This window comes from Phaethon aethereus (assembly GCF_964289735.1).
Source record: "Phaethon aethereus genome assembly, chromosome: 19".
NCBI classification, from domain to species: domain Eukaryota; kingdom Metazoa; phylum Chordata; class Aves; order Phaethontiformes; family Phaethontidae; genus Phaethon; species Phaethon aethereus.
This window is the reverse complement of record NC_138595.1, coordinates 924,445-939,310: the sequence shown is the minus strand read 5'-3', so window position 1 is coordinate 939,310 and position 14,866 is coordinate 924,445. Positions and strand designations below refer to the sequence as shown.

Sequence of the window (14,866 nt, the reverse complement as noted above, 5' to 3'; positions counted from 1 at the left end):
GCACGAGGGGACACGGAACCCTACCCTGCCCACACCACACTGCCTGCCAACAGGCCCACGTCGCGAGAGCTGAGGACCTCAGCTTCCCGGCCAAGCCACCGAGGCGGTACACCGTGAAGGAGGATGACAGCAATGCCAGCAGCAACAGGACGGAACAGCAAACCTTGTCACAGGAGGACACAGAAACAGGGCCAGCGTTCCTGACCGGTGGACTGGTGCTATTTTAGGGCCCTGCTGGTCCAGGAATACACAGTGCCAGGCACTCTTAACTTTGTTACCTAATAATCTGCCAGGGTTAAATTTATCTCCTCCCTTTTGCCTGCCCTGGAAAGGCCACCCATCTGTAACAGCAAGCGCTGCCAGCAAAGGGAGCAGCCGTGCAGGCAGAACCACACGTGCCTCCTGGGCCAGCAGCGTGGCCCGGCAGCAGCCAGGGTACGTCACTGAGCCTCCGGCACGCACCGCAGGAGCGTGCCTTTAAGGAACTTTAACGCCCTTTTTAATGCTCCTACTTTGTACTAGGGACACTATCAGTACTCAGAATAGCAAGTGCCTTTGCAAAATCAAGCATTTTACCTCTACATATGCTTAAAGGTCCTTCCTCAGTATAGACAGAGTATATTACTTAACTCCATGAACAGTTAGGCACCGGCAGTTCTGTGGTGCAATTTTATGAATAGTTTGAAGTGTTTCTCTGAATCATTCAATGCTTCTGGGAGCTTATACTGCACACCGTGAACCACTACAGACCCGGAGAAGAGTGCCCTGGATTTCACTACGCCGGCTCTACAGCAGCATCACCCACAGCAGTCACTCCTGGTTCATACCAGGAGAGTGCTGGGCACAGAAAGAGTCCCCAGATATTTTCCATCTCCCAGGCTGGCCTGGCAGCACTCGGGGAGGGGGACCGCCACACTGAGAGGAAGGGCAGGCTGGAGCCTGAAGGTTGGTTTCTGTTTCTGCCGGTCCCAGACCTCACAGGGGAGAGCCAGGAAAGGGAAGATAAGAACCGACTCAGCAGTACTGGAGACCAGTAATGCTCAGCCTGAGCCAGGCTAACTCTGAGTCATAACTAAGGCTGCTGACACAAGAGGCTAGGCCAGCAAACAGCCACTGGCACTTTCAAGTGCTGAGAAACACGCTGGAGCACTGAGACCCCTTTACGATGGTAACCCCTTTCTCTGAGCCCCTGTGAATTTCGGTTGACAACGGCACAACACAAGCACAACTTTTCACTCCCACCTTTGCCAAAACCACTGTTTAGCACCCATCCCTTCACATTGACGCTTCTCCATCAGTAAGGTGGCAGCCCTGAGACGCAGCACTTCTCCCCAAAACCTTCCGGGGTCCCGCTGCACCCATGGCTGCAGCAGGCCCCCACCAGCGAGACCCCAGGAAAGAGCATCTGCCAGGTACCCGACGACTCTTCAAGGAGACCGCTCACTTGCTGCTGCTCATCTAGGTGCTGTGTTCGGATTTCAGCCTCCTACCGAAACGTCCCATTTTCCTTCCTGTTAACACAGCCGAGGCCACAAACGTCGTATTCTTCAAGAAAGACTAAACGCGTTTTAAAGGCATGCTATTCACAAAGGACACTGAAACACTGCACAATTAGAAATCGGAAGCTTGTGATACACTCCGGAGAAGTGAGAGCTAAGCCAGCTCTCCTGGGACTTCAATTTCGGGGGCTTAGGGACCCTAACTCCTACCTGATACTCCCTCTGCTGAGCTATCCTCATTACATCGGCACACTGCACATGCTTCATACCTTATCCGCAGACGATGCCACCATTCACTATTAACAACAAAAATACTTAAATCTCCATTTTCTCAGCCAGAGGATGATGACACATTTATGTCATATCTAAAAGCAAAGGCAAATCAGCCTTCATGTAAACTATCCCTCCTTAGCATCAACCAACACAGACCATTAGCGGTTTCAGCATGATGGGCTTCCCTGTAACTCCTAGAAAACAAAGTGACCTCAGTATCCAAACCTGAAATAAATTAGAAAAATGACAAGATGATCCCCTTGCCTGATAAAATCTAGGGAGCAGACACGCTTTATTCCTACTTTATGGAGACAGATGGCTCACAAGAAAGTGAGTATTCCCTTCAACAAAACCATTGCAGCTCCCGGAATGCAAAACGGAAGGTTGGAAATACCCTCAAGAAATCTTGCAGTTCATCTCCCAAGCACCAAAGGAGAATCAACCATAACTAAATAATACCTGGCAGAAGTTTCTCAAAGCAACATCTTCTCAAATCTCTATGGATAATTTATACTGTGCTTTAATTTGCTATTCCAGTGCTTAACTGGAACCCTGAATCAGCTCCAGATAGTAATTTTAGCTGCATTTTAGTTACAACTAACTCTTAGTGGACAGAAGAAAGAAATACAGCGTCAGGATTTAGCAGTACTACAAAGGAAAAGAAAACAGATCAAGACTGCTAAAAAAATAAAACCACTGTGGACAGCCTTATATATACACAGACCACCCCAGTGCCTTCAAGTCGTAAAAGTGCAGAGCACGCTGCACACCGGCTCTGCTGCAGCACGGAAGCTTGGCAGGCTGGACTGATGTAAAACTCTTGCACCTTTCTGTGGAATTCAGGATAAAGTGCAGAAAAGCCCTGGCTCTGGCAGGCAGAGTGGGCACCAACAGCACACGACTGACTACTGACTCTGCTCCATCATCTAAGGAGCTTCACCTGGGCAGACAACCAGCAGAGCTGTTCCTATATGCGATGCTGCCGCAGTGCTTTTCCGTTGGCCATTGGCATTTTTAAGAAATAGGGACACAAAGCAATGTGTTCTGATAAGTAGTTATTTAAAAGTTGAAGAGCTTCTGTGTCACTGTTCAGAGCAAAAAGCGGCACTGACGACAGGCAGGATCCAACGCCACCTGCTCCAACGCAGACGAGGAATCCGCTCTCTCCCCTTCTGGCCCTGGGACAGTGGGGCACGCTGAAGTCTGCAGAAACACGGCGAGCGATGATGCACTTTAAACGTACTGATTGGAAGAGAATGCTAAACATGAGCTGACTTAATAAAACGTATTATAAACAAACTATCTACTCTTAAACAAAACAAAAAGGCCAGACACCTGACGTTCCCACAGAAGAGACTCCAAGACCCCACTTCATCCACCACTTGCAAACGGGTCTCAGACCCTCAGCATGCAAGCAGTCTGCACATTTGTTTTAAGTCAGACAACACACTGCTTGTATTTTACACATGCTAGAAACTGAAGCAAAGACAGGTTAAATGACTTCATGTCACACACTGAGTCACGGCAAAACCGGATCTGTCGGTTAATTACCAGCCTGTTAGCTAAGCATATTTGCTTGACACTAGTTCATGTAATATTGCTCGATCCCCATGATGAGAACAACAGCCCACTGCTGCACCTTCATCTCAAGGGCTGTGCCAAGGGTTTTCGCAGGCTGCTCACACTAGTCAGCTCTCTTCTCAAGGACCTGAACGGAAATGTGCCGATTACCCATCAGCATCCTGTCTCCTTACTTGAAAAAGAAAAGAGATAAGAATCCAAGGGTATCTGCCCATGAAAGCACACCACATGTGCACAGGAGTCAGAAGCTTTCCTCGATCACCCGCATTGGCAGCACCAGGGCAGCTATCCCTGCCATCTCTGAATTCACACAGACACTGCTCTCGGTCACAGAGCAAGGCTCTTCCCCAAGGTAATGTCTAACCCCGTCAGCGTGCTGGTACCCCGAGAGGAAAAGCAGGTCCTCAGAGCAGCCACATCCTCCTCCAGCACACATTACAGCATCACCGCAATTCTGCCCACCTTCACAACAAAAACCTTGAACCTACAGCATCCCCTGCCGAGGGTCCAGGCACACACTAGACGTGTGCTCCTCGTCGAAAATACTTGGTATGGTCTTTGTTGGCTCGGCTTACTGCAAACGGATAAGAGCTCAATTTCCATCACACCTAAAACTACAGCATGTCCCCACTAGCAAGATCCTGCTATTTCACCATTGCAATTTTAATCAGAGAGAACAAAGCTAATCAAAACCAGAGTGACAAACTTGTTTGAATGCTTCAAGCTGTCAGCTGGTAGCAGGAGATTCTCCAGCAGGAGATACCTGCTCTGCCTGACTGTCTGACAGCACCCAGATCATCAACTGATCTACATGAGGTGCTGCCAAGTCCTCTCAAACCTTCTCTTGCGGTGATGTGAGGGGTCAGCTGAGCCAGGGAGTATTTTGTGCTGCAGTGTATTTTGTACCGGGTATATTCTGAGCCACATAAATACTCAGAGATTGGTCTGGAGACTTCATGAGCAAGGATGCACTTCTAACAAGCTAAATGGGTATATGAAGGAAACGGAGTCAAGAATGTGACCAAAATTTCATACAGCGGACATCAAACTCAGATGGTCCTGTTCATACCAGATGATTTTGGAAAGGTGGGAGAGAGCACTACAGAGGGAAAAGGAGTTTGATCTCTTTCCCAGCATCTCTCACTAGCCCAGGCTCACTAGCCTATGCAGAACCAGCTCCCATGTACCTTGCTGAGGTCACTCCAGCCAGTTTCTCTCTGGCCCTTGCCTCTTCTACATACAGAAACACAAACACACTGGGAAACTCATTACTAGCAACCGCACGTAGGTACAGTTCCTCGTTGCACTATCTGTGATATGCACCAGGCATAAGACATGTGCTAACACGTGGCACATCTGCAGCGCTATCGCCACCCTATAGGCTCTCCTGAGCTACCACCAGATACGCATCGTGCTTCTTATGTAGAACGCTGAGCACAGAAACACAGAGGAAACAACTTACTTTATCAGATATGCTATGAAAAAGATCAGTGGCTGAGGGAAGGACAGGGAAAGCCCAAGGGAATCTTTAACTTGCAAGTAGAGTGAATTGTACCCTCTGCAATAAGACAGACCTGATTTCAGTAAGAAACGCTCCTTATTCATCTCTGTCCCGTCCTCTACAACATGACACAGGCAGCTTCCAGTCAGGAGATGTTGTAATATTCAGTGAGTCTGGGGCTTTCTATACTCCAACCTCCACATCCAGCTAGGCAGGAGACGGGGAAGCAGAAAGCTCAACTTTACTTCTTGCCTTATCAAGTTTAGGTAAGGCATTTCACAGCCCTGCACCTCAGCACTTCCATCAGTGACCTTCAGAAGTCACTGCGGCAAAATTCAACTAAGGACTATAAAATGGTTTGAGGTCCCTTGGTGAAACGTACAATTTATCAGCAAGTGGAAGGGAACTTTGCTTTTTTTTTTTTTCCTGGCAAACTCTATATGACGTATTTTGTATTTGTATTATCATTCCCTTTCTAAGCATACCTGTATGCCTGTATGTGTAGAGGAGACAGGAGTGGGTGAAGATGGGAAATGAAGGACAACTTATGCGCAGTTTTACTTCTTCCCTCAGACTGCAGCTGCACACGTGGCTCTGCCCTGAACTGCAGCCCCTGGACCAGCATGCAGGGTGGGCAGCCAGCGTGCTCCCCCACACTACGTATCTCAAACACTTGAAAAGCAACAAGTTAAAAACGAAGAAGCCCTTTCACATCTTGAATATGATTACAGTGTGGGACTCACGGACACAAGATGCCACTGAGAGGATCAGAGCTCTCTTCAATTTAAAAAGAAAAAAAAAAGTCTTGATGTTTACATACCTTTGTCAGGCTTTGGGAAGTTCAGCATTTTATAGACAAAATTCAACTGACGTGCCCCACAGTACAGAAAAAGGCACCAGCGGGGCTAAGGAAAGCCAACTTGCAGCCCTGCTGCTGACCTACGACCAGTGCTGCTTCGCACAACAGTCAGATAAAAAAGTTACTTCAGTGCATCAGGAGATATGAATTGTGCAGACAACATCAGGTTTGGAAGGGGTCCTCTGCTGCAGCCAGCATGACTCCCTTACCCTCCACCACCAGGCCTGACTGCCTACACCAGGTTTGCACTCATCATAAAGGGGGAAAAAACAAAAACAAGAAAAAAAAGAAAGGGGAAAAAAAAAGAAAAGGTGAGCACAGCAGCTAACCTAGCACTTGAGTAACATGATAGGTTAGGATTACGTGAGGCAATTATTTTCCAGAAGCCAGTCTGCTGCTGTCAGTTTATTCTGTGGTTTCAGCAGGCCTATGCAGACTCCAGAAAGTGACGCTTGTGTTCACGTCTAGCAGAGCTATTTCCACCTGCCACTGTGGCACTGGCATCCTCCAGGGCTGCAGCACAGCCCTCATGTACCTGGAAGACTTTTTTTTAATTAAAAAAAAAAAAAAAGATAAACACCTATTTGTCAGGAGGCACTTTAACTTCTCCTGAAAGAAATCCAGGCAGACGTGCTGCCTGCCGCACACCAACAATGACCGAGGACACGGGCACACGCACACGGAGACGCCCAGGACCTGCGCGCATCCTGCGCTGGCCAGGCACAAGGCAGCTCTGGCCTAAAAGCCCACGGGGTTTCTGGAGATGCATCTCAACATCATGCTGACGAGACCTGCTGAGAGACACTGGAGGAGGACCACAGCGAGCGCAGCACCAAGCCGTTGCCAAAACACAGATGCTGGGTGTGAGCTGCTCCTCTTCCTCCCCCATCAGCACCAGGTGGGTGGTACTACAGCCAAAGGAAATCCTTCTGGTCACCACATATCTTGTTAGCAATCCCATGCAATTAAGACGTGTGCCAAAATGGCAGTCAGACGAGATGGGAGAAGACCAGAACCATGCTTACTGTTCGGTCACCACCCTTGCTGGCAACGTTCAAAAAAATGAAAGGCTTATAAACGTAATTGAGCAGCATCATGCGAAGGAGAGCGCACAAGCCGAGCGGGGCGTAAACGAGTATCTATGGGAAAGACCCTACGAAAACAAATATTAGTTACTTGCAATTATAAATAAATTTGTTTCCTTAGATCATGAAACATTCTTGGATTAACCTAAATTCAAAGAAATCAGCTACCCCCTAATTCAAGTCAAATGTCTCTGGAGTTTGCAAATAACAGACAGAAAAAGGATCTCAGTTTGCGGGTTTGTGCATGTGTAAACATATGTATTTACATGCGTGTGAGCCTCTTGTTTACAGGAAAAAGGGTTATCAGCAGCAACATTATGAAGCCTGAAAGCACAGACGTGGAAGAGACAAGAGCGCTTCGAAATCCTGACTCCCAAACCAATGAGAAACGCTGAAGTACATGGCCAACATGGTGGACGTCCAGGGTGTGTCTGTTATTGTTTGCATTCCTGTGGCATTAATGTTATAAGAAGAAATGCATAACATCAAGTATCCCCCTTGCCTCTCCCAAATCTGTTTTTCTCCCCATAAATTAATAATATCCAAATAAAATTATTACTAGTACCATCATTTACATAATTTACATTTGTCGTCACATACGAGAACAGGTCTGCTGAGCGTACAAACACGAGCACGGGTGACGAGCCAAAGCACTGAAGTTTCATTTTTGGTACATGTCTCTGCACATCTACATAAGCCCATCATATGCATTTGTAAGAAACTAACTCCGAGTCATACAAGCCCAGCACAAAACCCAAGCATACTTGCAGGATCACACTGGGATGTGCAATGAGCACGCAATCAAAAGAGCCTCCAAAAAATGCTCCTTTAAGTCAGTAAATAGCAGAAATGTTTATGTTGTGGCAGTGTCATCAAGAGGACTCTATAGATGTAAAAATCATTAGATGTACCTGGGTAGTTGTTTAATTAATAAGCATACAATTCCCTCTAATTTAAGTCCGTTACTTGCATTCCATTTGCTCCCAGCGTACTTATTGGAGATAACAACCGAACACTTGTGCTGCGCCCTTCGAATTCCAGTACATGTTTTAGCAAAGCCTGAACTCCGCTTTATTAACGGGCGGCACAACTCAAGGATCCCCATAGCACTGGTGCCTCTTTTGCCCCCGAGGTCCCAATCATGACTGTACCACGTCACTACACTCTATCAAGCTGTTACTCGTATGGGTACGTCTCAGGCTGATGTATTTAGAACCTGCTTTTTTCAGCAATATGAAATAATGCTCTCTGAAATATTAATACATATAAAATGTAATATTCAACGGGCTTTTGGGTAAACATCTTGCGAACACAGTTTGAACCATACTGTAGGCAGTGCCTGGTCACCTAGGGACACCAGGAGGGACACCAGGAGTGACACGGCTGCGTACAGGCTGGCGCAGCGCAGGCTCCACACTAAAAGCCGCCTGGGGTCCCCGTGGTGGGTCAGAGTGGCCCACGACAGGGCTCCAGCCCAGCCACACATGCAAACCCAGAGAGTGTCGCAAACAACGCCCCAAAGCAATAAACGGCCCTCAGACAGCTGAAGGCACAGGGCAAGACTTGCTCTGGCTGTATATTAAGAAAAGCAAAGCCTTATGTGGTCTAATTTTCCGCTGGTGGAAGAGGCCGAAGGAGCCTCGTGTGTACCTGCCAGAAAACGAACCAGGCCCGAGCAAAGGCATCGGTTACAGCTGGGGAAACGGGACGTTCTGTGGCGCTTGTGTCAGGTTTAGAAGCGGCTGGACGCCACGCGTGTGCTCATGGAAATCAGCACCTCGAAGAATACAGCGGGACCAGACTCCAAAGTTGAGCGCTGCTTTATTCGCAGACCCGCGAAACGCGGCACGCGGGTGCCCAGGGACACCACCGCCCTGCCTGCGCCCCTGGCCGTCTCCTGGCGCTTCAGGGGTCTCCGGTGTCAGGCAGAGCGGCGCGCGCTACGCGCACGAAGTGGAAGGAGAGCGCAGGTGTTGGGGTAGGCGCCAATCTCACAGCTTTGCAGCCGCCGCTCTCCCCGCTGATGAACGTGATTTCATTTCAGGTGAGTCCATGGAGCTCTCCCAGCAGCTGTACCCTGCACCACTCCCCAGTGCTGGAGGTTATTCCAGCTGCACCCCAGTAACTACCAACCACAAAACGAAGTACAAAGCAGCAGCAAGAGCTGCTGGCCTGACCTCCCAGCGAGTCCAAGGAGAACATGAAGACCCAAGCGCTGTCTGCTTTCAAGGAATCCTTCTGCACCTCCTCTTTTCAGAAAGCTCTCCTCCTCAGTCGCAAACCGCACACAGACAGTCCTCCACCACCTCTGTCCCGCTGGGAAGCGGCCGCAGCGTTCTCCATGCAGGCGGAACGAGGGGCCGTGCCTCACACGCTGCGTTTTCATGTGCAAGTGCTGCAGCACTCCACGCCTCTGGGAACGCCCATGAAGGGGACCGGCCATACCTTAACCCTCATCCCTCCTAAAGCCCTTCTGCCCTCGTTTCTCCTAAAGCTTTCTGGTTTTTCCTTCTACCAGTTTTCTTCCTCATAAAGACAGGATGATGAACACCTGGCTGAATGGAAGACTTTTTCCTCCTTTATCCCCAGGTCTGAAAAAGCAACAGCTTAAGTATTTATGGTATTTTACCATCTGGTTGTTGGAGGGCCTGGACAGCTGCTCAGCAGACCCACAGGGAATGACCACAGACCACGCTCACCCTCATGCTAGCAGGGACTCCCCAGCAGGTTCCCGGCCTGCTCCCTTCCCAAGGCCTGGCACTCTGCCGCACTGCTGTCAGCTTTCGACCCAGCAGCCTTACATCAGTTTTATTTTAGATTTTTTAACTCTGTTCCCAAATTGGATTGATTTTAAGGCCAGACTGGACCCCCAGTTGCACAGTGTAACCGTGGGTGTAATGCAGATCAAAAAACTTCTCTGAACACACATCTAAAGGAGGGGAGGAAGAAGGCAGCGAGGGAAGGAAGCCAATCTAGAATACTTTATTGTTGCCCAAGCAGTCTTTCCCAGCTATTTCTCTGCTTCTGCGTTCCCCTGACATCTTCCTGTTACCCAAAGTTCAAACGACGGGCTCCTCCCTCTCATGCCACACGTCTTCCTGGTGCTCACGACTTCCCTGAAGTAGCCACGTTTGCACTGACGCTGCCACTCCACCAGCCAGTTCAGCCCCGACACGTCTGTTGCAGCAAAAAGGGTAACTGTGCGTACCACAGCAGAACACACAGCACCGGGTCACAGCCGAGGCAGGGCTGCGCTGGGTGCCATGCAACCCACCCAGGAGGTCCTACCTGGAGTAGGCTTTGGTACAAAACAGCACTTCTGCACACCCTTGCGTTCTGCTCCTTGTAACTAGAAAGCCCACCCAATTTCTGTTTTTTTGGTGCGTTGCCTTGCCCATGTCCCGCTTAGAAATTATCTCTGCCTTCAGAGGTCACCCAACACGCTGCAGCTAAGTCACTTCTGCCCCTCCTGCCCTGCAGTCGATACTTCTTCCTGCGGATCCCAGATCCTCACTTGTTGCACCCGTTTACAAAACGTTCTCGTAATGTGGGGTAGCTGGATAATAATTAAAATCTTTTCCAGCAGCAGCAGATGTAATGAACAACCCAGCTTAATACCGGTTCTCCAATGTTTAACCTCTGCTATACCCAGAGCACAATCCCCATCTGTGAGCCGGAAAGCTGCGAATATTAACAGCCATTGAGCACGTCTGACGAGAAAGGTGATGAAATTGCCACAGGCTCAAAAAACAGGCGCAGGGAGCCCTGTCATCCACCCTGCTCGGGGCCAGCACCCACCTCGCCTGGGTGCGGGTGCCAGGCGAGGGGACGAGGACTGCTGTAACCCACGGTTTTGTTTCTTACTCAGGAAGCCGCTCGCCCCTGCCCGGCTCCGAGCTGTCTCGCTCCATCACATCTACTATCTCCTGCATGACTCATCACCGCAACAATGGGCTGCAGCGACAGCCGGCAGCGACACACAAAGAGCTGTTCCCGCCCGCTCCTGCCGCAGGTGCACGCTCGTCTCACCGAGCGAACGCTGCATCCCGGCCCCACCGCCGCGGGCAGGCGGGAGGGACGAGACGATCCGACAGCGGCGCGGGCAGGGGCCGTTCCGCGAGAGCAGGCGGCGGTACCGCGGGGCCGCGCCGCCGAGGGCCGGCCGGGAGAGGAGCAGGGCAGGCAGCGCTGCCGCGCCGGGGGAGCGGCCACGGCGCGGCGGGACGGGGCAGCGGCCGCGCGGCTTCCCCAGCGCGGCCCCGCGGCGGGCGGGAGCCCGGGCAGGGCACGGCCGGGCCGGGCCGGGGGGACGGACGCCGGCGGGGCGGGGCGGGGGGCGGAGCTCCCGGCCGGGGCGGGCGCCGCTCACCGCGCGCGGGCGGGGCGGGGCCGCGTGCACGTGGTGGCGGGCGGTGCCTGGCGCGTCACGCGGCGCGGTCCCGCCCCCGCCCCGCCCGCGGCGCGGGGACACGCAGCGCGCGGCGGCGGCGCGCCCGCGGGAGGGGCGGGGGCGGCCGGCGCCCACCGGCGCGGCCCGAGGACCGGGGCCCGGCGCGCTCGGGGCCGCCCCGCCCGCGCGGAGCCCCCGCCGGGGCGGTGCCGCGCTCCCCCTCCCCCCTCGCACTGTCACTTCCCCGAGCGGCGGCAGCCGCCCGCCCGCCGCGGGCTTCCCCCGCCGCCGCCCCCCGGCCCCGGCGGCGGCGCCTCGCACCGGCAGCGCCGCGGCTCCGCCCGCGCCCCCCGAGCTGCCGCCGCGGCCGGGCCAGCGCCGCCCCCGCCCCCGTCCCCGCGCCGCCTCGGCCGGCCGCGGGCTGTCAGGCGGCGGCCCCGGCGCGGCGCGGCCGGCCCCTTACCACGTGCGGTCTGCTGCTGCTGCGCCTGCCACTCCAGGAACCGCGCCGCCTCCAGCAGCGTCTCGATGCTCATGGCGCGGGCCCCGGCCGCCGCCGCCGCCGCCTCCCCGGTCGCGCGGGCCCGGCCGCAGGCGCCGCGCCGCCCCGCGGCTCGCCCCGACGGCAGCAGCGCTGGCGACAAGATGGCGGGCGGCAACAGAAACACAACAGGCGGGCGCTGGCGCGGCCCCGCTACTACGCGGCGGGCGGCGGCAAGACGCGGCGCGGAGCGTGCAGCGCCGCCCGGACGGGACGGGGCGGGACGGGACGGGGCGGCCTCTCCGGCCCGCCGCCACGCGGGGGCGGCCCGACGGCCCCGACGGCCGCACGGGGCGGTGGCCAAGGCCGGCTCGCACCGGGGCGGGCGCTGGGCGCGGGAGGTCGGCGGGCGCGGCCGGGACCAGGCCGGGCCGGCGGCGCAGCGCTCCGGTCGCCGGGTTTTCCCGGCGACCCTCCCCCCGCAGTGCGCTCGCGGTCCATTACAATATGTCACCGCTGCGCGGGCCAATGGGCGCGGAGGACAACAAGGCATGGAGCACCTCCACATGGGCGCCCCGCGCCGCCGCCGCGCGCCTTAAAGGGGCCGCACGGTGCCCCACCCGCCGGCGCCCCGCGGGTCGCGGCCCTGCGCCCCGCCGCCGGCCGCCGCAGGGCCCGGGAGCAGCGGTTCACCGAAACTCGCTTTCCGCGTAAGTGCCCGCAGGGCGCGCGGCTGCCGGCGCGCGGCCGTCATCCCGGCCCGGCCGAGGCGCCGCCCCGCCGCGGGCCGTGGGGGCACGGCCGCTCGCCGCAGCGCCGTCGGGCTCCGCTCCCCGGCGGGGCTCGGCGCCAGCACAGAACACGCGTGCACGCCCACGCGCGTCAGAGGCGTGGGCGGCGTGTCTGCCTTGTATTCCCTACCTCCAGCGGGCGGACTTGCCCCCGGCTACCCCGGAGCCAAGAAAATAAAATTATTATTCCTCCATGCGCGCCCTTCATGCGCTCGGCTCGCCAGCGCGGAATCCGGACCCCACCTGAAATGCCACGACTGCGGGCGCCCGGGGCTGGGCTCTCCGCGCAGTTTTTCTCGGGCAGATTTTTTCCCAAGCTCTGGCCTCGGCGCTGTTTCAGCAGAACTTTTCCCCGGCTGGTCTCGGCCGCAGGCTCCCTGCGCGCGCGACGAAGGGCTGTGGCGTGTCGGCCTCCCCGGCCCGTGCCCGGTGGGGTGGCCGCACGCAGAGCGAGAGCCAAGCCCTTTTTGTCGGGCAGAAGCAAAGAACGAGGGAGCCTTTTGAAAAGCGTCTACAGAAAGTCATCGCGAGTGCTGCCTGCTCTTTTGGCAGTGCCTCTCAGGGGAGCTGAAAGCGCTTCCTACAGTTAACGCCAGCTAACGTTTTCCTTTGGGATGCCCTTTTTTCGGTAGCTTACTAAACCAAACTAAACTTTAATTATCCACACTGAAGTTTTCCAGGCTAAGTATCTGCCTCTGATTGACTTTGGTTTTTAGTCTGGGAAAAAGATACTGAAGTAAAGAAAAAAGAAACTGATTAGAAGAAGTAACGCTTCTCACAGAAGGAATGGGGTTGAAAAAAAATATTTTCATGTGAGAACTTTCATTCTATTTAAAAAAATTAAGGAATTCACAGACCAAAACCTACACTGAGGAATGGCCACTGAAGGTGGCAAAACCAAGCTCTCGTGAGCTGGGCCGTACTGGGTTGTGGAGCCTGGGACTGGCTTCCAAGGATGCAGCTATTCCACACCACCTGCACCAGCAGGTTGTTGGACGTTGTCTTGTCCCCCTCACTCAGCACGTGGCTGGTGGCCCTACTTACTGCACACTCATCAGATCTTTTTTCTGCAGCTGGAAGTAGTAATTTCTTCCTGGGCTTTGCCATGAACCTGTGTTATCTGTATTATGCCTCTTGTGTTATCTGAATACCTCACAACATTAATGAATGTATCGTCATCACTTACGAGTGGAAGCTGTCAATAATGACTGTGAAAGCCTGGCTGAAGTAACTCACCGGGTACCATCGGCAGTTGTAGCTAATAGAGGGACTCCATTAGCTTCGTTTTTCAACGAGCTTCTCGGCCGTTCTTCAGTCATCTGTCCTCTTCCTGCAAACCACCTCAACCCACTCCTCACAACTCCTGCAACAAATGAAAGAGTTTTAACAACAGGGATGGCTTTCATCATCCAGCCCCGATTCTTCAGAGCAGACGTCCAGGCAGCGTACTGAACTCATCAGGAGGCCTTTATAAAAATAGTATGATTACTAATGTAAGTCAGTCAGACGATGCATATATCCTTAAGGATAAAAAGTAAAAGCTACTCTAGGGCAAACTTAATCCTACGTTTTCTACGTCCTTCCCATTGTAACCTGGACATATTTAGATATATTTTGCACGTGTTGTATATGCTCCTTCAAAAAATCAGATTTGTCTGATCATAGCAGAGGAGCCAAGGATCGAACGGCACCTTGCAAACCAAACCTGAAGAACACCAGCAGAGCTTTGGGTAGGACAGCCTGCAACTCATGCTATTTTGGCCGTGTGTATGACAGGACTATCAGACATCAGATGTCAGACTGGTCAATGTGGTGCGTCAAAAAGCAGTGCATTCAGACAACAGATAACAACAACAACAAAGTGACTTTGTCTGTCTGTCAGAGAGGAACAAGGGATGAAATCCACAGCTGGGACAAACGTTTGTTGCAGTCTAAGTTGGTGGTGTGGGCAGCAGTTTTGTAGACCAGGTCTATGTGTGTAAGTGCAGTAGACCACAGATTCTTTCTGCAACCGCCCCTCTCTTGTCTTTCACACTATGCGTAAACCTACAAACCACGCAGGTTTACAGAGTGTTCTTCTAGATGGCCCCAGTTTTAAGAAGGAATAGCTACTCTGCGATCGAACTCGCTTTACAAACAATACCTCTTAACCACAGAACTTGCGCCCTTGCAGAGAGCCGCAGTACCTGCCTGCGGCTTTACAGTTCAGCTCGGAGACCAGCTGCTGGCTCGGCGCTCCCACAAGTGCTACAAACTCTCCGTTTTTAGCAGGTGAGGTAAAAAATCCAAGACAACAAAAATGAATCAGTAGAGGAACTTACTGAAAATTACAACAGCCAGTGGTCTAAAGGAGTACGCTCGTTAGAACACAGCTTTTAAAAGAAACATTTTCAGATACATTTGAAT

At 53.2% G+C, this 14,866-nt stretch overlaps 1 protein-coding gene across 2 annotated transcripts in view; it reads right to left on the bottom strand.

The window, feature by feature from the left end:
• The window catches only part of MNT (MAX network transcriptional repressor), a gene marked incomplete at its 5' end in the record, with an annotated part of 43,436 nt that extends 31,712 nt beyond the window's left edge, over nt 1-11,724 (bottom strand). Inside the window, one exon of one of the 2 annotated variants that reach the window (XM_082008499.1) lies at nt 11,652-11,724. In XM_082008499.1, the coding sequence (XP_081864625.1) occupies nt 11,652-11,724 (73 nt within the window). The remainder of the gene's footprint in view (nt 1-11,651) is intronic. The other variant, XM_082008500.1, reaches the window with a different exon arrangement.
• Nucleotides 11,725-14,866: the final 3,142 nt, after the last annotated feature.